This window comes from Ceraceosorus guamensis, assembly GCF_003144195.1.
Source record: "Ceraceosorus guamensis strain MCA 4658 unplaced genomic scaffold IE81scaffold_13, whole genome shotgun sequence".
NCBI lineage: Eukaryota > Fungi > Basidiomycota > Exobasidiomycetes > Ceraceosorales > Ceraceosoraceae > Ceraceosorus > Ceraceosorus guamensis.
The window spans coordinates 347,998-368,002 of record NW_020290008.1 but is presented as its reverse complement, the minus strand read 5'-3'; the positions used below and the strand labels follow the sequence as shown (position 1 = coordinate 368,002).

General features: G+C 55.5%; 6 protein-coding genes across 6 annotated transcripts; 3 read left to right on the top strand and 3 right to left on the bottom strand.

Annotated features, from left to right (window-relative positions):
* Positions 1-273: 273 nt before the first annotated feature.
* IE81DRAFT_287473 (ALG3-domain-containing protein) lies at positions 274-1,869 on the top strand (the record flags this gene model as incomplete). The annotated part of the gene is made up of 6 exons (XM_025511712.1): positions 274-328; positions 393-492; positions 609-911; positions 998-1,401; positions 1,474-1,636; positions 1,728-1,869. 6 exons carry the CDS (start codon positions 274-276, stop codon positions 1,867-1,869), a joined length of 1,167 nt encoding a protein of 388 aa, XP_025371403.1.
* A 510-nt stretch (positions 1,870-2,379) lies between these two features.
* On the bottom strand, positions 2,380-5,838 carry IE81DRAFT_287679 (hypothetical protein; the record flags this gene model as incomplete). The annotated part of the gene is made up of 4 exons (XM_025511721.1): positions 2,380-2,471; positions 2,577-3,000; positions 3,229-4,935; positions 5,161-5,838. The coding sequence occupies 4 exons, from the start codon at positions 5,836-5,838 to the stop codon at positions 2,380-2,382; spliced, it is 2,901 nt and encodes a 966-aa protein (XP_025371402.1).
* Positions 5,839-7,005: 1,167 nt separating this feature from the next.
* On the top strand, positions 7,006-8,843 carry IE81DRAFT_321645 (hypothetical protein). The gene is made up of 4 exons (XM_025513410.1): positions 7,006-7,270; positions 7,435-7,452; positions 7,610-7,688; positions 7,784-8,843. Exons 1-4 carry the CDS (start codon positions 7,129-7,131, stop codon positions 8,781-8,783), a joined length of 1,239 nt encoding a protein of 412 aa, XP_025371401.1. The 5' UTR covers positions 7,006-7,128; the 3' UTR covers positions 8,784-8,843.
* Positions 8,844-9,569: 726 nt separating this feature from the next.
* On the bottom strand, positions 9,570-13,465 carry IE81DRAFT_345942 (hypothetical protein; the record flags this gene model as incomplete). The annotated part of the gene is made up of 5 exons (XM_025515975.1): positions 9,570-10,783; positions 10,861-10,937; positions 11,011-11,815; positions 11,890-13,018; positions 13,124-13,465. The coding sequence occupies 5 exons, from the start codon at positions 13,463-13,465 to the stop codon at positions 9,570-9,572; spliced, it is 3,567 nt and encodes a 1,188-aa protein (XP_025371400.1).
* A 2,321-nt stretch (positions 13,466-15,786) lies between these two features.
* Positions 15,787-17,708, top strand: IE81DRAFT_39079 (hypothetical protein). The gene has a single exon (XM_025517298.1). The coding sequence runs from the start codon at positions 15,886-15,888 to the stop codon at positions 17,209-17,211; it is 1,326 nt and encodes a 441-aa protein (XP_025371399.1). The 5' UTR covers positions 15,787-15,885; the 3' UTR covers positions 17,212-17,708.
* IE81DRAFT_321641 (alpha/beta-hydrolase) lies at positions 17,251-19,580 on the bottom strand. Its single transcript, XM_025513409.1, has 3 exons — positions 18,952-19,580; positions 18,337-18,873; positions 17,251-18,264 (listed from the first exon to the last, which is right to left on the bottom strand). Exons 1-3 carry the CDS (start codon positions 19,477-19,479, stop codon positions 17,446-17,448), a joined length of 1,884 nt encoding a protein of 627 aa, XP_025371398.1. The 5' UTR covers positions 19,480-19,580; the 3' UTR covers positions 17,251-17,445.
* Between the last annotated feature and the right edge of the window lie 425 nt (positions 19,581-20,005).

The following is a 20,005-nucleotide window of genomic DNA, read 5'->3' as shown; positions in this document are numbered from 1 at the left end:
TCCGATCCCTCTGGAGGAGTCCGGCTACGTACAAGACGTCGTGGCGACTTGGCGCAATCGAGCAGGGATGGCGCTCTTCCAGACTCTATCGCTTCGTCCATGAGCGGTCAGGGCAGGAAGAGCAGCGAGCTGGGCGCCTACCCGCTGTATAAAGCGCCTGCAAAGAAAACCAAGGACGAAGAAGAACCCTACATGGTCTGGGTCAGGCGCACAACCTACACCGCCTTCTTGGAGGATGCGCCACCGCTGCTTGCTTTCCTCGGCGTAGCGATCATGACCTTGGCGGCGGATGCAGTCATGACGCTCATCATCATCAAACGAGTGCCGTGTGAGTGATGAAGCTGCGACGGGCAATCGAATCACGCCGGTCGATGCTTACACTACCTTTTCAGACACGGAAATCGACTTCACCACATATCTCGAGCAAGCGCAAGGAATGCTGAAAGGGGAGCGCGATTACAGCCGATTACGAGGAGCGAGCGGGCCATGCGTGTGAGTTCGCGAATGAATGCCCATGCAGTGTGTATGCGCGCCCTTCCGAGGGCGACCCCGAGATGCGATGGGCAGACGGCATGCGGTTAAAACTCGACAATTCATCCTGCCTTCAGGTACCCGGCCTTGCACCTGTACCTCCACGCTCCTCTGGTGCGACTTACGCATGCCGGCGCCAAGCTGATGCCAGCTCAAGCTCTATATGGGGCGCTCTATCTCCTCAATCAAGCATTGGTCATGTCCCTCTACAGGTCGGCCGGCTCGCCAAGCATCCTGCTGCCAGCATTGATAGTATCGAAACGGCTTCATTCGATCTATGTCCTCAGGATGTTCAATGACTGCTGGACCAGTTTACTGCTGCACGCTTCGATGGTCTTCTTGATAAGGAGGCGCTGGACAGCTGCGACGACGCTTTGGTCGTGAGTTGGTCGCGCGAGCGCAAGATTACGTCGGCCTTCCTTCTTGCGCACATCTGACGCTCCCACTGTTTCTTGCTGCTGCCTAGGTTGGCTTTGGGGGTCAAAATGAGCGTACTTCTGACCATGCCTGCCCTCGGAGTCATTCTGTTCCGAGGAGTGGGCATGCTACAATCACTGAGACTCGGATTTCTGGCGCTTCTGGTGCAGGTCCTGTTGGGTCTTCCATTCATCCTCGAGCATCCACACGCGTACTTTGCCGGAGCCTTCGACTTTTCAAGGGCTTTCTTGTACAAGTGGACGGTCCACCTTCGATTTCTGGCCATCGAGCAGTTTCAATCCGCCTGGACTTCGAGGGTGCTCTTGTTCGCGCATGCAGGCTTATTGCTGCTCTGGATCACCACGCGGTGGACGAGAGTCGGAGACGAGGGTGTCTCGTGGGTCTTGAAGCGGTGGCACGGGCCGCCGGGCAGTGGAGATCCAAGCGCTCGCTGTGAGTATTGGTTCCAATATCTCCCGCAATGGTCACCTCTGCAACTGATCCAACTCTCTTTGCCATCTCAAGTCATGATATTTTCAATCTTCACAGCAAATCTGATTGGCATGACCTTTGCGCGATCGCTGCACTACCAGTTCTACTCCTGGTACGCACAGCACATTCCTTTGATGTGTTGGGCCGCGGCAGCGAAAATCGACTTTGGAAAGAAAGGTCTACCTCTAGGCATCAGGTGCGTCCATGCGCGATGCGCTGCCCTTCCACTGGCGTCGAGCGTCGCCGGGGCTGATTGCAGTTCTCTGCACTTGATTACGCTGGCACAGGCTCGCACTTCCCTTCCTCATCGAAAGGTCGTGGAACATCTTTCCCTCCACGCCAAGTAGCTCGGCCGTGCTTTGGCTAGCACACTTGACACTGCTGTGGGGATTGTGGAGAGCGGATCCGACGAACCAAGCGCAACCATGACAAAGTGACGTCACGGAACGTGGTGTCCAGACCGACGTACACCGTTTACCGTTTGCAGTAGGCGTACCGAAATTCGACCTGCTTCTGTAGAGGGTCAAAGAAGCCGCACTGGCCGCACTGGTCATAGCATCCTGCATCATGTCTACGGGTTGTATTCAGAAGTCGGAGTGCGAGGGCGTGCATGAGTGTACAACCGCTGAAGAGAAGACTGGCGGGGCCTCTTACAATCAGCGCCCTAGATGCCTGTGAAGCTGAATTAGGGATGGAAGAGACGATGCTTGGCGCACTCGTCAAGCGCTAGCGCCAGCGCCACCCCTGGTACTCGGACTCGCGGTGCGGTTCGTTGTGCTTGCTGCTTGCGCCGTGCGCCTATTGGGCGTGCGGAGCTGGAACAAGCGTGCAGATGTGCCAGTGTAGATGCCACTGTAACCCAAGAGCAGGGTTGAGAATCAATAACCTTGCGCGCGCGCGGAGAGGAATTGGCAGCAGGTTCGAGAAAGGTGCTTCTCACTATGGCAATTGGGCAGAGACATACACCAGACCCCACAAATAAGAAAGAATCCATATCCTAGCTTGCTCGTTCCATTTGAAAGGCCGCAAATCTGTAAACATCCCAGACCGTCCAAGGAGAAAGCGGAAAGGGTTGATGGTCAGGCTCAAGGAGATCGTCGAGAAGCACAGCCGCTATTCCCATCAATCTTACTCACACACTGGCGTTTTCTGAGGCAATACGCGATCCAAGTCCACTTCTCGAATCCATGCGCAGACCCTAGAGTCTGCGTCGGACTTGCCACGTATCTGATCGCTCTTGACCAACTCGTTGAGCTTAGGCAGCACTTCTCCAAGGAGGATCTGCAGAGAATCCAATGGGAGGCCCTTTTGCCACGATGCGATCCAAGGCTGGGTAGGCACAAAGCCATTCCTGCCGATATTTTCCGCTGCCAGTTGCAGTTCGGCATCGGTCAAGGATGCTGCCCAGACCTCTGCCTCGTCGGGCGTCGCTGGCAATTCGGACGAAGCGTACGGAGCGGACGCGTTTGACGATACGCCCGTCCCCGTGTCTTCCTGCAAGCCGATGCTCTCTTGCTCTCTCATCTTGCCTCGCGCCTTCTCAGAGCGCAAACCTCCTGACTGCGCGACGCCTTCGTCGAGTGTAAGCTGTGCGAGTCGACTTGATTCCTCCTCGTCCCTCTGCAACATCCTCGCCTTTTCTTCGTCGCCAGGCGGGGCGTTGGAGGCCGTTGGAGCTGTGACTGTCGCAGCAGTGGCGGTAGGAGCAGCAGCATCTAAAGGGTCCTTTGCATCCGCTCCCAGAGGTCGAGGGCTCAAGAACGGCGCGCTTGGACTGTGCGAGGGCACAGGAGTCGTAGTGCCCGAATTCGGTGTGACAGGAAGCTGACCAATACTTGCGCCAATATTCGCAAAGGCGCTACCCGCCCGCGTTCTGTTCCTTCTGATCTCCGCAACTCCCTTGCGCAGCGTAAACGTGACGAGCCTGTAGACGCTCTTGTGATTTCGCAGCAAGGCATAGATGAGGTTCGCATTCTGTTTGGGGTGGTGATGAATGACGCCATTGATGGTTTCCAGCAAGAAAAAGACGAGCCGGGGGTGCGATTCGTCTGCGAGCAAGAAGCTCGGGGCAGAGAAGCTGCTGAGGAGGCCGACCAGACGTTGGGAGCTAAGCACGGTAATGTTCGTCCATGCCGGAGCAGTGTTGGCCAGGCTGATGACCAGAGGGGCGTATAGCGTTGACAGACTGCCCTTGGTCGTAGCCATGAGCGAGTAAGTCGCCTGTATCAAAACGTCTGCTGCTGATCCAGCACCATCTCCACCCGCTCCGCCTCCCGCGTTGGATCCGCCAGCAGTGATGCCCCACTTATGCCCACCAGGTATCTTGGCCCTGTTCGCTGATCCCGCAGCACTGATATGAGCAGCAAAAGCAGGCGTGGAACTGATGTCTTGCAGGACAAAGACGCACAATCGAACCAATCCTTGCTGAGCTGCTGAATCCTTGTTGTGCAATGCATGGAAAAGCAGTCGAGACAGCAATAGAGGCGCTCGAACCGGATCATCCAGGAGAAAGAGTCTGAAACGAGGATTCAGAGTCATTAGTCGCCATAGGAGCAGCAGCGCTTCGGGCATGTGCGCGCCTGGACCCGTGTCTCCTGCGGAGCCCGTGGTGAGGGCTGGTGCGGCCGCGGAAGCCAAAGGCAGGATGCCCATCGAGTTGATCTTTGCGCTCAGCATCTCGAACATGCCAGCACTTAGCAGCACAAAGTCGGAGTGTCGATGCATCTTGGAAAGGTAGAAGCGAAAAGCATTGATGAGCGATGCTTGAGCTTGCGATGCGTTCTTGGGACCATCAGATGATGTGGAGGTGATGGAGCTCGTGGAGGAGTGAGCTGTCAGAGAAGGTCTTTGATGCGATTGAGAATTCGAGGCAGAGCTGTTGGGCGCGTCTTTGATGTTGGGGACGTAGCCAAGGATGACGTCCAAAGTTTGAAGACAAAGCCCGACCAAGGCAGCTCGATTTTCCTGCACGCCCGCTGTGCCGCTCAGTCTGTCCTTGACAAGGCCTCCAGGAATGGCTGCCAGACTGCCAAGACCACCTAGCCAACCCGAGTCTGTAGCGTGCTTGACCGCGGTATTGAGCAAGCTGCAGAGCAAAGGCAGCACGACGCTCCTGTCCAGCTTGCAAGAAGTGTACTCCAAAGCAGCATCAAACAGGTCGGCCTGATTCGCAGCAGAGACGTAGATGGATCTGCTGAGCAGGACCAGCAACAACCTCATCAGCTCGACGCGAGCAGATTCGTGCGCTCGAGTAGCTCCTGCTAGCTCAATGGAACTGCCAACTCCCTGTTCCCAGATCGCGTAGTGCACGCGAGACTCCCTCGGGGGCGTGTCGTGAGGAAGACTAAGCTGTTCGGGCGTCCAAGGAATGGTGAAGCCGGAGTAGAAGAGCAAATCGATGACGACGCTTAGGAATCGTTCGATCAGCGAGGGTTCCGTTGCGTCTTTCCGTTCATCGTCATCGACATCGCGTGCCGAGCTGTTGTCTCTGTTCTGCTTTGAAGCTTGCACTTTGGCAGCGTGTGCGCTCAGCGGATCTTGCTCTGCACTGCCATTGGCGATGTTCGTCGTTGCAGTTGTTGCATCTTCATCCTGCCCTCTCTCCTCCTGCTCCTCCTCTTCCTCATCATCATCGATGACGAACTGATCTTCGCTGGACTGCCCTTGGGCTGTTGCGGATGACGCGTTGTGCGACGATTGATGACTTCTGGGTGTCAAGACTTCGCCTAGCGGAGGCAACTCATCCGCTCTCAACTTGCTGAAAAAGAGCCTTTTCTGAAATTCATCAGTATTGAGGCTGGCGCGCGTCGAATTGTTAGCCTCGCCTTCCGATGTGGATTGGGTGTTGAGGTTGGGATTGGGATTGATGTTGCCATCGCCATCGCCAGCGCCATCGCCGTTGCCTTCCCCCTCTGCTGAAGCGTTGCAAGTGGGATCGTGATCTCCCTCCAAGATGACGGGAATGATTCTCGTCAATATCCTCAAGCAATTCAAACATTCCTTGTGCCTGTCCCGCCTCTGCGCCGCGCTCCCATCACCATCATGGGCGCCTGCTGCTCCTCTTGTCGCACCCGCACCCGCACCCGCACCCATCCAGCCAAGAGGTCCGCCGCTGGTCGCATTCTTGGCGGCTGCAACAGGTCTGGGACAAAAGTGTTCATCGTGCACAAGCGCTTCGAGATGAGCGATCAAGAGACGGATCAACAAATCAACCCTTTGCGGCCTCTTGATCAGCGCTCTCCTCACGTCCGAAACGCTCAAGAGTCCAAACACTTCAGCTGCGCTGTTGAATGTGGCGAGGTAGCGAGCTACGTCGTAGGCTTCCAAGAGACGCCCAACGTCTGGCGGAGCATCTAGACGAAGGTAAGAGCGAACGGATGAGGGAACGAAGGCAATCATCGTCGCTGCTGTGCTGTGCTGTGCTGTGCTGTGCTTTGCGATCAAGCGCTTTGTGGGCTCGATCGACTGTTCTACGAAGCCGAGGGTGGGTGGGGGGGGAGAGAGGGGAGGGTCGGGGGTCTCCGATGAGCTCGGTGGAAGCGAGCGGAGTGAACCTCGCAGCTATGAGTGATTGGCATTCACAATCATGAATCACAAGTCTGAATTCAGATTGGCGAGCAGCTATGTGTGGTCACAGTGGTGAGTCTTGAGTCAAGAGTCAAAGCGGTGCGTGGATATCCGTCCATCGTATTCAAGATTCACGATTTACGATTCGGCTTGCAAGCGCCCGCGCTCACGAAGGCGGGCGACGTGGTAAGGCAGCTAAGCTCTTCACTCAAACTCACCACAGCACTCGATCGTAACTCGTGACTCGCGACTCGCGACCACTTCGACAACACAGGTACGCCGCAATCACAATCAAACGCGCACCACATGCTGACCCGCGAACCCCGCCGATGCAGCAGCAGCACAGAAAAGCGCCACTCATGCACAAGCGAAGCGAAGCGACAGAGCGGGCGCGATGACGCACGGACCATTCACATTGTGATTCATTTCACGTCTCCTCACCTTTCTACGCAGCATTTGATTCACATTTCCGATTCGGCATCGCAATATTCCTGTCTTGATGCGAATTGTGTACCGTAAGGCGACTATTCAGCTCATATGAATCGTCTATAGAAGACATCCAATGCGCCTCCACTCTTGACTCAACTCCTGCTGAGGGCGTAGGTCGAACGGGACGGCTGGGGCTGCGCGCGTGACCGGATTCAATGCTGATCGTCCGATCGCGCATCTTTGTTTGATTGCACGAGATGGAGCTTGATGGTCATAAACGGGTGGATGAATCTTGAATGGATGGATGACCCGAGTTGCGTTCATTTGAATCAAGCGCATCGCCCGCCACATCTCGATCGACGCGCGCGCCATATACGGTATATGTGATGGGGGGCCTGCATGGCTGATCGTGTGGCTGACAGCGGTGAAGCAAGAGGCACATTATGCAGGTATGTGCACTAACGAGTTAACGCACTCGGCTTCGTGGATCGTGGAGAAATGAAGACGCTGTTGTAACACTGAGTATTCACTTTGGGTGACTGAATGTGAAATCACTCGCTTGATTCCGCACCACCACCACCATCGTCATCATCTCAAGCCTGCATGCACTTGCCTCTTTTGCTGAAACACCTGTCCCATCGCTGCGTCATTTATCACTAGCAACGCGCAAGCACGCATTCGCCCCCCCCAAAGATGCTGCTACCCATTTTGGGCCTGTTGACTCTCATCTTTGCAATCGGCTTTCAACTCGTCTTGAGCCCTTTGCTGGCCAACTTGGGAATCATCAAACGACAAGTGGAGAGTGTGAATAATGCAAGATGTCGAAAGATTGATGGTGAGACAGCGAGCGAGCGAGCGAGCGAGCGAGCAAGCAGGTGGACGAGCTACACATATGGGCTTTCCATTTCCGCTCTCTCTGCTCTCGCTCATCGTTCATGGCTTACCTTGCCCTTTCCCTGCAACGCTCCGCGCTATTGATGCCGATGACGTCATCGACAGCTCTGCAAGCTTGCGAGCGTGAGTCACGAGTTCAATTCTTTGCGGCGCTGCAATAAATGTAAAGATGGAGAGGCTGATTGAAATCCTCCTTCTCACACACACAAATCTCGTTTCCGCTTTGGAAAATCCACTGGATTACGTCATTCACGCTGTTCCACAATTGCTGGATGAGCAGACACGTGGTTGCACGAGCCAAGCGGCTTGCTTTACGCCGCCTGCTCGGATCCTGTCAAGAGGAGTTATTGGACACCCGCGTGAGTGTGGCTTCATTCGCGCAAGGTCGGGATCGCAGCCTTAGTCCTGGGGCTCACCTTTGGCCGAGGATTCGCCTGACGACCCCCTTGCACAGCAACAACAAGCGCGAAGTGAAAGAACGGCCGCGCAACGACTATCTGGCGATATACGACACGAATGCCGGCACGACTCGAAAAGTGTCGCTGGTCGACTTTGCGTCGGCGGGCAATCATGGACAAGCAGAGATCAATGTACATGGATTCGACATTCATGTGGGCGAGCAGAGTGCAGATGTTGCGCCAAGGCTGGACATTTTTATGATCAATCACCGACCACCTCTGGGCGAAGGAGGAATCGAACTGGATGCGAACAAGGTGGGAGCCAACTCCACCATTGAGCATTTCACTTCGAATCTTGGAGGACGTGAGGCGCAATACGTCAAGACTTACTTTGACGAAGAGATCATCACCACGCCCAACTCGGTCGTAGCGACATCTTCCAACAGCTTCTTGTTCACAAACGATCACGGCATCGACAAGGCTTCGCCTTTGCGCCTCTTGAATCCCTTTGTGCCGCTGTCCAACATTGGATATTGCAATGCGCGCAGAGGATGCAAAGAGGCCTACTCTCCGCTCACCTTTGCAAACGGAATCACGAGAGGCACAGCGCAAGATCAGTACTGGGTAGCATCTAGCGCTGATGGGCTTTTCAAATCCTTCGAGTTGCAAGCGGACGGATCTTTGGTGCTGGGCGATTCGGTCAAGGTGGGCATGTCGGTGGACAATCTTTCGACGGACAGCAAAGGTTCCATTTGGGCCGCTGGCCTGACCAAGGCTCTTCAATCCGTGCACTACATGAACGAATTTGGAGCGATCAAAAGCAGCGATGCTGCTGCTGCTGCCGCCGCCAAAGCTCCATCGACGGGGTGGAAATTGAGCTTGAATGATGGGAAAGATGCATTGTTTGGACAGAAGTGGAAGGTGGAGAAAAAGTTCGAGGATGATGGGAGTGTGGCGCCGGCTCTCACTATGGTCGTGCACGACGCTACGAGGAACAAGCTCTTCCTTTCCGGTCTATCCACGCCCTTTATTCTTTCTTGCGACATCTACGAATGAGCATCCAGGCAGGCCAAGCGTGGTGAGACCTTGAGGTGCGGATTTCAAAGAAGGGAGGGGGTGTGGGGGGGGGGGGGGGATACCGTGAGCAAGGCGTTGGACGCGGCGAGGAGAAAGAAGGCGCCTCTACGGCGATCATCAGTCGATGCAGACAGCACGCAATGCAATGACAGCTTCATATAGCAAGGTTCAATGATCTCTTTTGTCGGATTGTTGCAGCGTTGGTAGAAGAGGACAGGACAGGATAAAGTCGCGGGCATCGCCAAGTTCGTCCTTTAGAGCCTCAATGGACTTGCTCTCGACTTGCTGCGCGCGTCCAGAAATTTCTGGAGTTCCATGGATGGTCCACGTGTTTTAGCGTTGGGGAATGAGCAGCAATTGTGCACATCCCACCATTCAGAGCAACCATGAGAAAGACGAGGCCTACACACACGTCATATGATCCGAATGCCAGCATCGTCTCACTTCTTCTGATTCTCGTTAGCGTTCATCTGTACGCGCTGTCAACTCATGCAGTCACAGCACGTCACAGAAAGCATGACAAGGTGAGCATGGATGGCATTGCGTCACGAAAGTGGGGGGGTCAAGGCTGGTCGTGAGTCATGTACGGAATGACTCGTGTTCGTAACACAAACCGTCTGGGGAGGAGGGAGAACGAAATGGGCTGCTGAAATAATTTACGACAAAGTTGGTGATTATAGGAAGAGGGGGGTCCAAGGCAGGTCGCGCAATGTGTCGAGCACACACACGCAAAAGGATCTCGGCGCCCCCGCTTCCTGATCAATGTTATTCACCCTTCGGCTTATTCTCCAGCTGCGACGCCGAAGGAGTAGAAGCCGAGCTTCCACTGCTCATCTTCTCGATGACCTCTGCTCGCTCGTAAGAAGCTTTGACAGCACCTGCCGGAGTCTCTGCTTCTTGAGGATCGGGTGCTCTAGCCAATTGACGACCAATCTGCTCGTCTTGTGAATCCTGTTCGTCCTGGCTCAGACTCTGATACTCGGGACTCTTTTGACGAGCAAGAGCAGCGCTGCTGCTGTTGTCGCTACCCGCGGCCGAAGTGCTTGCTTCGATTGCAGACTGACGCTGATCCGCTTGGTTGCTCGCCTCCCTGCTCAGCGCCGGCGCGGTGGGCGTAGGCGTCTCGTTGATTGGGGCCAAAGTGGGAGCAAGGCCGTAGCCTTGGTCCTGATACGTAGCATACTGCGAACCAGCCGATCCCAAATCCTCGTGCGGGCCATCGCTGCCCGGCAGCACACCCTGCTTTTCATCCATGCCCTTGCTCAGATGTCCTCCCACGCTATTCTGAGTGTACGAGCGGGTGACTGGGATGGACGGGTGCATTCGCAGACTCCCAGTGCCGCTTCGCATCTGCATCGGATCATCCTGGCTACCGCTGTACAATGGGTTGTTGTCTTCCTCCTCAATCTCTCCAGGTAGCAGCACGGCTCGATCGATGGCGACTGGAAGTCCGCGGTGCCTGCCTCTGAGCATAACGGCGCAGACGACCAATTTGGAAAGGGTGCGGAAACGTCCCGAAAGGCTAAAGTTGTCGACAGGAGTGCCTGTGCTTAGACCGACCGTTCCATAAGCGCTGGTGAGCTCAAAGAGGCAGGAAAAGATGGTGAACCATCCATTGGTGTTGCTGTCCTCGATTTGAGTCCTCTCGATGATGCAAACGAGCCAGATAGAGAATCCAAGCCACCACATGTCGAAGGCGAGTTGTCTTCGAGCGTGCGCAGCGAGGTATGTACCCCAAACACGCGCGCCACCCGTCGTAGGCTCCTCGTCACCAAATTCGGAGGTCTGGTCGTCCTCGTAAACGCCGAGAGCGCGCTCCTCGTACACGTTTGTGTTGCGCACCGACATTGCGATGGGATAGGCCGAAATGTACATCATGACTACGTACAGGTATTGGACCGAGGGAGCTAGCGAAAGCAGGCTGACGACTTGAAAACCGGCAGCACGCACGGCGATGGATTGAAAGAGACCATCGAACACTGCAACGGTCGCGGCGATGACGGAAAATGCCTTCAGTACGGCGTGTACTTATCCTTGAAGTTTCATCTGCACTCACCTCGCTGTCCAACAGGGATCGCCTTGATGATTGGATTGCCAAGATCGAGTACGAGGAATGCCACCCAATCGGTGCAGCTGAGTCACGGGGCAGTCCGAATTAGTCTTGCGTCTGCGGCGCATTGCGTGCGATGTGCGATGAGTGACTCACTTGAGGACGACCAGGACAAACAGAAGGAACCAAGTCTGGGCAGACGGAAAGAGATAGACAAAGCATCTTCGAGGGTGATCCAGGAGGAATCGGAGAGTTTCGTAAGTGCGACCCGTGGACGGTACGATCCGTGAGAGGAACCAAATCATGAATCGAAAGAGGATTGGAAAGCCAGTATTGCCGGCAAGGATGAGGGTCCCGAGAGGGATCAGCATGAAGTACTGATCGGCCATGTTGATCATGCTCGTGTCGATAAGAGACATGCCCGTATTGCTAAATGCAGAGACCACATTGAAAAACCAAAACCATGTGGAATCCGGTTCGTGCGGCGCTTGCGTCTCCCTGACCTGGTAGAACTTTGCCGCAGCGCTTCGAGATGCCAGCCAAGGCGCGACCATCACGATGAAGAGAAAGACGACGAACAACCAGTAGGCTGGGACCAGAGTGCAGAGCATGTCGATAGCTCTGTACTCGATGCCCCCCAGCTCCTCGCGCTGATGCTCGCTGAGCTCCAAGAAGCGGGAGTTCCGACTGACCGTAGCGTCGAAGCTTAGGTAAGGCGCACTTCGGCCATTGGTCGTATCCGCTCCGCCGGAGTGTGTGGAAGCAAAAGTCGATGTGCGTGGCATGGTCATGCTGCGCGTAAACTGGCGATTCAGTTTAGGAGCCATGCGTTTCAGGGCCATGCCAGCAAGCTCGACAGGGGTAGGGAACCCTCCAAAGCCACGCTCCTTGGATGTGGTAGGAGTTCGCGTCAGCGTGACGCCCGTGGCACTCCTGCGAGTGTGCGAGCGCGCCGAGTACGCTGTTGGCGCTTTTGGCGGCAATCAATCGTCAGCAGCCATTCTTGCGAATCAATGAACACGGCAAGCTACTCACTGCGCTCGAAGTCAAGATTTGTGTTGCGATGGCGAAGACCATCTCGTCCCGCAACGCCAGTGCTGGACCTCTCCGCCGGGGTCATCCTCGGTGGAGGCTCGGCAAACTCTACAGTTTGACTCCGAGGGAAGTTGAATGCCGGTGGTCTCAGGCCACCCGCCGCCAGAGCGCCGTCCGATCCTCGGCGCATATGATGCTGAGTGGGTGGATCAGACAAGCGACGAGAGCGCTGGTCTGCAGTACTGTCAAAACGTGCGCGGAACGGGTCGGCAGTGTGAGGAGCTTGTGCGGGTGGATCGCTCTGATTCGCGCCGCCCAAGGGCGGATCGCTGCCTCCAGAAAAGGTTGTGCGTCGAGCGGGAGCGCTGCTTGGAAATGCGGTCTCTGTCTGCTCCACGGGGCTGTCGTGCACCGGCAAGCCACGCAAGAAGCGATTTGGCTCAGCGATGCGCACGCTACCTGTAGGGCCCGCCGAGGGCCCGACAGCCGGTGTCTCGTCCATCGGTGCCAGGATGCCTCGAGGTGCCTCTGTTGCGACGGACGGACGAGATGCCACGCGCTCTTCCGAGCCTGAGCGAGGGTGTGCAGTGGATGGCATGCCCATCGGGTTGACGAGTACTGCAGGCTGATCCGTTCTTCTAATCATGTCCGAAGTGAGCGGCCCCTTGCGTTTGGTCGAGTGTTTTCGCGGTTCCGGAGCATGCCCGCTCTCATCCGTGCTCTGTCTCGACCCGTCGCTATCGTTTGCCCCGCCCTTCATCATGCGGCGCAAACGATGCATTCGTCCCCCCTCACGTTTGTCCGCCTCCTCGACATCGCGGACCTTCTTTCTCGCAGCCGCATTCTTCGCTACCAGATCCTCGAATCTTCTGCGAAAGAAGCGCCTTCGGGTCCATACCATCGTCACGCTAACAGCGACGACATTGCCCACGCACATCAGCAGGAACAGGATAGCTTGTTGGAAGCCTGTCGCCGTGCTGATGTTGATCGTCGTCAGACCAGTGACTGTGATGGCGCTGACGCAGAGGAATAGAGCATCAATGTACTTGATGTGAACATCTTGATTAGCGGCGTAGAAGATGGCAGAAGCGATGAGAGGCGTGAGGACGAAGAAGGTTACGTGAATGCGCTGTGAGAGGGTGTGTGATGAGCGTCAGCACTCGCACAGCTGCAGAACTCCATCGCAGGCTGGCAGAGGGTGGCACAGCTTGGCCAGCGTCTGCTCCCAACTCACGTAAAAGTTGAGGTGTTTGCTGGTGAAACGCGTAATCTTACCGCCGAACTTGGACTTGGAAGGTCTCAGAAAGTTTGGAACATTGACGCTATTGGAAAAGCTTCTGGCTCTTTTGCGGAGCGTCGTGGTCTGCGTCTTGGGAGCGGCGGCGGCAGGAGTAGCAGCAGTCTGGGCAAAGACTTCCTTTGCATCCTGTCCATTCTCGGAGCTGGAAGGAGGAGATGGAGTGGTGCCTGCTAGCGCATGCTCTCCTGACTCTTCATCCACCACGGCATACTCTGGCACCACGCTGCGATTGTGGGAGCCCAGCTCCAGCTGGGCTGCGTCTTGGGTTGTTGTCATGCCTGCGCAGCCTCAGATTGCACCAGAGCTCTCGGGCTGGCGCCTCCAAGCTGTACGACGCCGGATGGCACCTCAGCTCAGCCTAGTATTTGCCCGTGTTGGCGATGTAGGAGTAACGAAGAAATGCCCCAGGCAGCACTGGAGATCGCAGCGGGATGGATCGTGTATAAAGTAGATGATGTGCGGTTCAGACAGCTGTCGCCACTGAGACTGTAGTATGCTTGATGGTCTCGTCGCGTGCGCGTTGCTCAGGGGCACAGCGATGGCGCAGTATGGGCAGGCCAAAGCAAAGCCCACGCGAGGGCAGAAAGTGGAAGGGTGAGATGCGGATGTCGAGGAAGTGATGGGGTGTCAGAACATGGTAGCGCAGTATAAGGGTGTGAGTCACCGAAGATGTGGAAGGTGACGCGAGTAGATTGATGTAAGGGGATGTGTGTGTGTGTACGAGCGGCGAGCTAGCTGTGAACAAGTCGTGCGTAGCTGTTGTGCAGCGTTTAGAAATCAAGGTCGTCGTGCAAGCGGGAGTTGCATGTGTGAGGCACTGGGCGCGCTACGCGGTGCTGGACAGCGCATGCGATGCACAAACCCATCCGAATGGAGCATCCAACTCGTGAATCGTGAATCAAGAATGCGTGATTGGCGAATGACGGTGCGCACATGGCGACTGTTGTGTTGTTGATCTCCGTTCTGCGCAGGCTTTGGCGCACCACCAACGTTAGAAAACCTGGCCAGTCAGGCACGTGCCAGCGATTCTTGATTCCAAGGTTGGATAGGTAGGCACCGGTAAGCGAGCTTTTTGGTCGATCGCTATGACCGAACTCAGTACCTGCTGAATTGATTTTTGGTGTAAGCATTCTTCATTTGTGCTTGTGATTTGCTGCTGGTGCTGCTGGTGCTGCATGAACGCCTTCAATTGAGGTTGACATTTTGAGTTCCTGATTGATTGGATCGAGCTCTCAAAATCCACAGTTCCTATTGAATCACGAATGTTTAAATCAAGAATTCAAATCCATGAATTGTTCCTCGCGGACGATTCGTCATCCCTGCACGTGCGGCCACATGATTCGCCCATCGTGCATGCAGCAGCAGCTCTTGATCGACTTCATTCACGATTCATGGATAGCTGCCTGCATGTGCGGTGAGTGACTCCGCGCTATCATCGCCACAAAGTTGCGTGCGCATGTAAATGATCAGCCGCGCTTCTCTGTTGACTCACACTCGTGACTCCACCGACTGACGGCCTCGCTCAAATCTGCTGCCAGCGTTGAACTGAAAGCTGTTGGCACGCCCACTTGGGCAGCGTCACAGGACAGAGGCTAAATGGTCTCCAAATTACGACTGCATATCGAAGCACCATCGATAGTCGTTGCGCCAGTAACTACAAGACCATCGAGAGGCATGCGGAGGTGAAGCGGCCGCAAGTACGCAGGCTGCTCGCTCACCATCAGCGAAGACGATGGGCAGCAAGGCTTGTCGGTACGAGGCTTGCGACAATGTCATCTGCCCGCGAGCTGGAGAACAGTCTTCGACGAGTTCCGCAGCAGCGGCTGAAGGAGTCGAACCTCTCGTCGACCAGCTCATGAACATGTCGCCACCAAATGCGTCCAGCAGCGCGCTCTCTGGTCCTGTGCATTCTCACTCTCACCCATCCAAGGAATGTGACGCTGCTTCACCACGATCTAAATCTGACTCTCCTACGTGCTTGATCTGTCTCGAAGATCTTCGTCATGGGCATCACCTCTTTGAGTCGCTCAATCTTCTTCCACAAAATCCGGCGTTGGCTGGTGCGGATCCACGCATCGCAAACATATCGAGCGCGGATCGCATCGACGGGCGATTACTTGTAGGACGTGAAGATGCTCACGAGGCAGAAGCAGCATGGCAGAGGCAAAGGATTGTTCTGCCTCGCTGCGCTCACAGTCTCTTCTGCTTGGGCTGCATCATCAAGTGGCAAGCAACAACGAGCAGCAAGAGTCGTTCGGACGACGAGGCGCATCAGCATTCCGCCAAGTGTCCCCTATGCACGCGAGAGATTGGTCCATATGTCCTGTACGACATTCGAGGAGCTGAAGAGTATTCCAGATACTGGTTCTTCGTCAAGCAACAAGATGAAGAGGAGAGAGCAAGACCTCCTCGGCTGCGTGCACCTGCCAGTGTGTCGAGATATAGCGTGAGCAGCGTCAGACCACCGCCCGTGCAGCGCAGAAGAAGGCTCGCACAGCAGTCCTGGGGAGGAACCAGTCAAACTCCCGAGAGCATCTTGGAGCGCGGCATTGAGAGGCGCAAGAACGTGTATGAGATGAATGTTTGGGCACTGGTAAGTTGATCACGCCGCCGTCCTTTCGCGGATGCGACGAGGAAGGGTGTTGTAAGCAAGACTCGCTTGCTAAATTCAAATACACGTCTTTGTGCTGCAGCACATGGGCGCCAACAAGAAGAGCGCCTTTGGTCCTCCTCCATCTCCATCGCAGATCAACGAGAGTGGGAACCATCAGAGACGGTTGCGCGCCTGGTTGGAGCGAGAATTTCAAGCTCTGCCGATGACGGGTCTCAGCTTTGGCTCTGGTCGCGGGTCCAAATCGCTTCACTCGGCCCCTTCAGCAAGTCTGGATCGAGGTACTACAAGTGCAGATCATTCATTCTTGTGCACGTACACTCTCGCCATTCTTTGCTCCGTACCGGCAAAGTCGGACGAGGCGATCAGGCTGTTGAGCGAGTTTTTGGGCATGCAGAGGGCACAGCATTTCCTTCATGAGACCAACGCATTTATGAGATCGGCCAGGGATGTCGCCAAGTACGATGTGGTGGTTAGGTACGCTCTTGCTGGCGTCGTATGTGGACTTTCTGAGCTCCGAGTCGACAAGCGCACATGCCAGGTCGGCAAGGTTCTACTTCATCCTTTGCCCGTCGTGCTGCGCGCAACGGATGGTGGCTTTCTCGGTGATACACAGCACTTGACAAGCGGCGATATCAAGGGCAAAAGGCGGAGAGTGGATCCTGAAGACGAAGCAGCCTGCTGCACGTTGGGCATGGAACATGAACCTCCCTTCGTGCAATCGCGGTGCAGAACGCATTCTCGTGAAGGCGCGTTGAGACGATGCTCCAGTACAGACCCGCCGCCGACAATGTTCAAGGAGCTCCTCGCATGGGATGTCTGCATGCCAGAGAGCTCCAGACAAGCGAACAGTCAGACGATTATGCGCAAAGCACCATCGAGTTCTTCGCGCCAACCGGTTCCGGATGTCGACGTGGATGAGCGGCAGGCGGCGTTGCTCGTCGAACTTCACTCGAAGGAAGCGCCGCGCAATCTTTCAAAGCACGACATTGGCGCGCGTCGTGAGATGCTTCTCAAGAGGCTCATGAGGGAAAGAGCCCTCGGGCTGCAATCTTGGCGGGACAAGGGCCCCGTCGACCTCGGTCAGCCATCGCGCGGGAGTTCTGGAGATGCGTCAGCGGTGCGTTTAAGCGCCTCAGCGGGACTGCACGACGAGACGAGCGTGACATGGCCTCCGCTGGTCCCATCGGAGTCTGCCAAATTCCACGAGCCTCAGCTATCCTCTGGCTCGTCGATGGACGGAGCAGCTCATCAAGATTTTAGTGCGACAAACAGCTCCGATGCTGCGAGAGCTAGCCCGTCTGGAAATTTGGATCGGCTAGATCTCGAGCAAGCCCTCGGGAAAAGGGCGTCAGAGGCCAGACTTCGACACGTACTGCTCTCTCGCCAGAGATCTGTCAGCCTGAGTTGATGCTGGTCCGGCATCTGTCGCAGCTTGTACATCATGACGAGGTTTATGTGTGCAGGTGCCCTTTTCATATTTCATCTGCACTCTGATTCGGAATGACGTCAATTTGTAGCACAACATTAGCATGGAGGAGGCATCATTAGAGCAACAGCTACAGTCAAGACTTTTATCACCCGTGCATGGAGGACTTTGTGGGAACCGTGTCAGATAAGCCCTCGTGAACGTCGACGAGGGCGCCTAGATATGGAAAGCTGGGGCATTGTCAAGGATAAAACCAATTTCCTGTTCTCTATAAGTGTCCTCGATGATCGTCGTGTTGTATGTGCCTTGCACCTGCAGCAATCGCTTAGACTGCGCGTCGTATCGAGGCCATTCGGGAGCTCGACCAAGTAGGTTTTTGCCGTTGGGGTCTCCTGTATGAGCGAAATGGACGAGGGCGGAAGAGAAAATGTCGGATTGTCGATCGAGATCCTTTTGAGGTGCGTACTTGACCAGAGCTGCGGAGGAGGATGGAGGTGCGGCTTTGGGCGTATTGCTGTACAGGAACGGAATGTCCGAACCGTGCGGAATTCCCAAAAAGGGGCCGGTCTGAGGGCCGGGCAGAACGTATGTAGGGGATGGCAGAGAAAAGAGGTAGCTGTAGACCGCAACGCCTGATTTGCTGGCCGCTTGGATTTGCTGACGGCGACCTGCTTGGAAGAGCAAGTCGCCCTCTGCTGCAGATGTTCTCTTCCACTGATGAGCAGGACCAAAGAACCTGTCGTCCGGCGACGCTCCCACCAATTCTGGTCTGAATGGACTCCCAACTTTGGGCTCGTCGGGATACAGCTCTGCGATCTGTTTCAGCACAGCTTCATCTTGTACCTTGTGCAAATTTGCAATCCCAGCAAGAAAAGTGGTGGTGTTTGTGTTGCCCTTCAGATTCAAACTAGCAAAGAGCGTTCCTTCATCCAGAACGTCTCCACTGATGATTGGAACCTTTGCGAATTTGCCATGGGCTAGCTGCGACGATGGCAGCTCAGATACAAACTTGCGATCCAAAACTGGAACAAAGAGCTGCGCAAATTTGGCAAGGCTGATGGCGTCAGTATCGTGTATGGGCGTCATCGATAGGGACACCACACTCACCGCACCTCCACCGCTGACCGCGATAGCAGCTTGCTCAAGGCTAGCAGCGTCGACTCTCCTGAGGCAGTCCACACTATCTGCAGAATTGACATCTGCCATGGCACAGCCGAGCATCTTCAACAAAGCGCCGTAAGCTTGTGTGGCTTCGGTCGACGTCGGGCTCAGTCTGGGCGCTGTGGCTTGAGAGCCGCTCTCCAAAAAGGCGTTGTGGAAGCAGCCTTTGCAATCCTTGCCAACGTCGCCTTCGTCTGCTAGCAATTGAGCTGCTACACCGTTGGCGCCGGAGGATTGACCCCAGATAGTGACCCGATCACGATCTCCTCCAAAATATTCGATGTTCTTTTGAATCCATCGAAGGGCTTCTCGTTGATCGTAGTAGGCTGCGTTCAGAGCAGCGCTTCCTTCTTTGTCTGCAGCAGACACACCGGGCCCTAGGAGATTGCCGAACACACCGAGACGAAAGTTCATGGCCACGTGGATGATAGGCTCGCCCAGCTTGAGCGAGTGCTGGATCAAGTTTGCGGGGTCGTAGTTGACCTGCGAGGGATCACAGCACCTCTTTTGCGTTAGCTCAGTGACCGCGGAAAATAGTGCTGAGCAAAGGGTCAGTCTCACCGCGGAACTGCCGCCATCTTTCCAGGATCCACCGTGAATGAAGACCAAGACGGGGAGCTTTTTGCCGACCTTGCGGACAGCGGGTCGTTGAATGTTGAGGTACAAACAATCTTCAGAAAAGTTGACTCTGCCTCTGAACGTTTCATTGTTCGTCTGGATGCAGAGGTTGCCAAATTGCTTTGCCGTCCGCTGTTCATCGCCTTTGTACGCTTCGAGAGGCCGCGTCTGCTGAAAACGCAGCTGGCCCAGAGGTGGAGTCGCGTAGGGAATGCCATAAAATTGATCTTGACCCGTCGTCTTGTTGAAAGTTCCTACAAAGGTGCCTTGCAAACGAGTGTGCACCTCTACATCATTTCCAATTCCCGTATCTGAGCTGGAGTCGGAGCTGCTGCTGCTGCTGCTGCTGCTGCCGCTGCTAAGCGCGCTGAGGTGCGGCTCCTCTTCCCGAGAGGTAGGCAAGGCGCGCGCAAGGCAGGCTATCGACGCGATGCTCAAGCAGAGGAGACCTGCCTCGGTCAAGCGAACCATTGCAGCTGTTGAAAATGGGGAAGAAGTGGATTAGGGGGCCAAGGGAATTGCTAGGTAGAGGTCATCCCAGGATCGCAGACCCACCAAGTCGCTTTATAGAGGCTAATCCAGGGGAAATTGGCATAGTTCGCTGTCGAGCCACGGCAGTCGTACGCACTCCACCGCAGCGCCCAGCATAGGCACTCGGTGCTGCGAAGAGACGCAGAGCAGAACGCACACTCCTTTCCTTCCACCTTCCAGACTAATGTCGCGTAGATTGAGTGTGACTCGTCTGCTCGCCGTCTACGCACCAATCAAAGTCTGCAAGGGGACCCCGCGGAAGCGGCCAAGGCTCCCTCCGACCACGCGGTCCGCCGCCGCTGGCGCAATTCGCATATGATCCCATACCTCCCGCATCGATCAGCAACAGAAGCAGGCCCTGAGCGTGATCATCTATTCTCCACGAGCAATCCCGATCCTTCGCCATGGCACAGCATTTCTCGAAGCAAATCGCGTTTGAGGCGAGCAACATGCGCCGGATACAAGG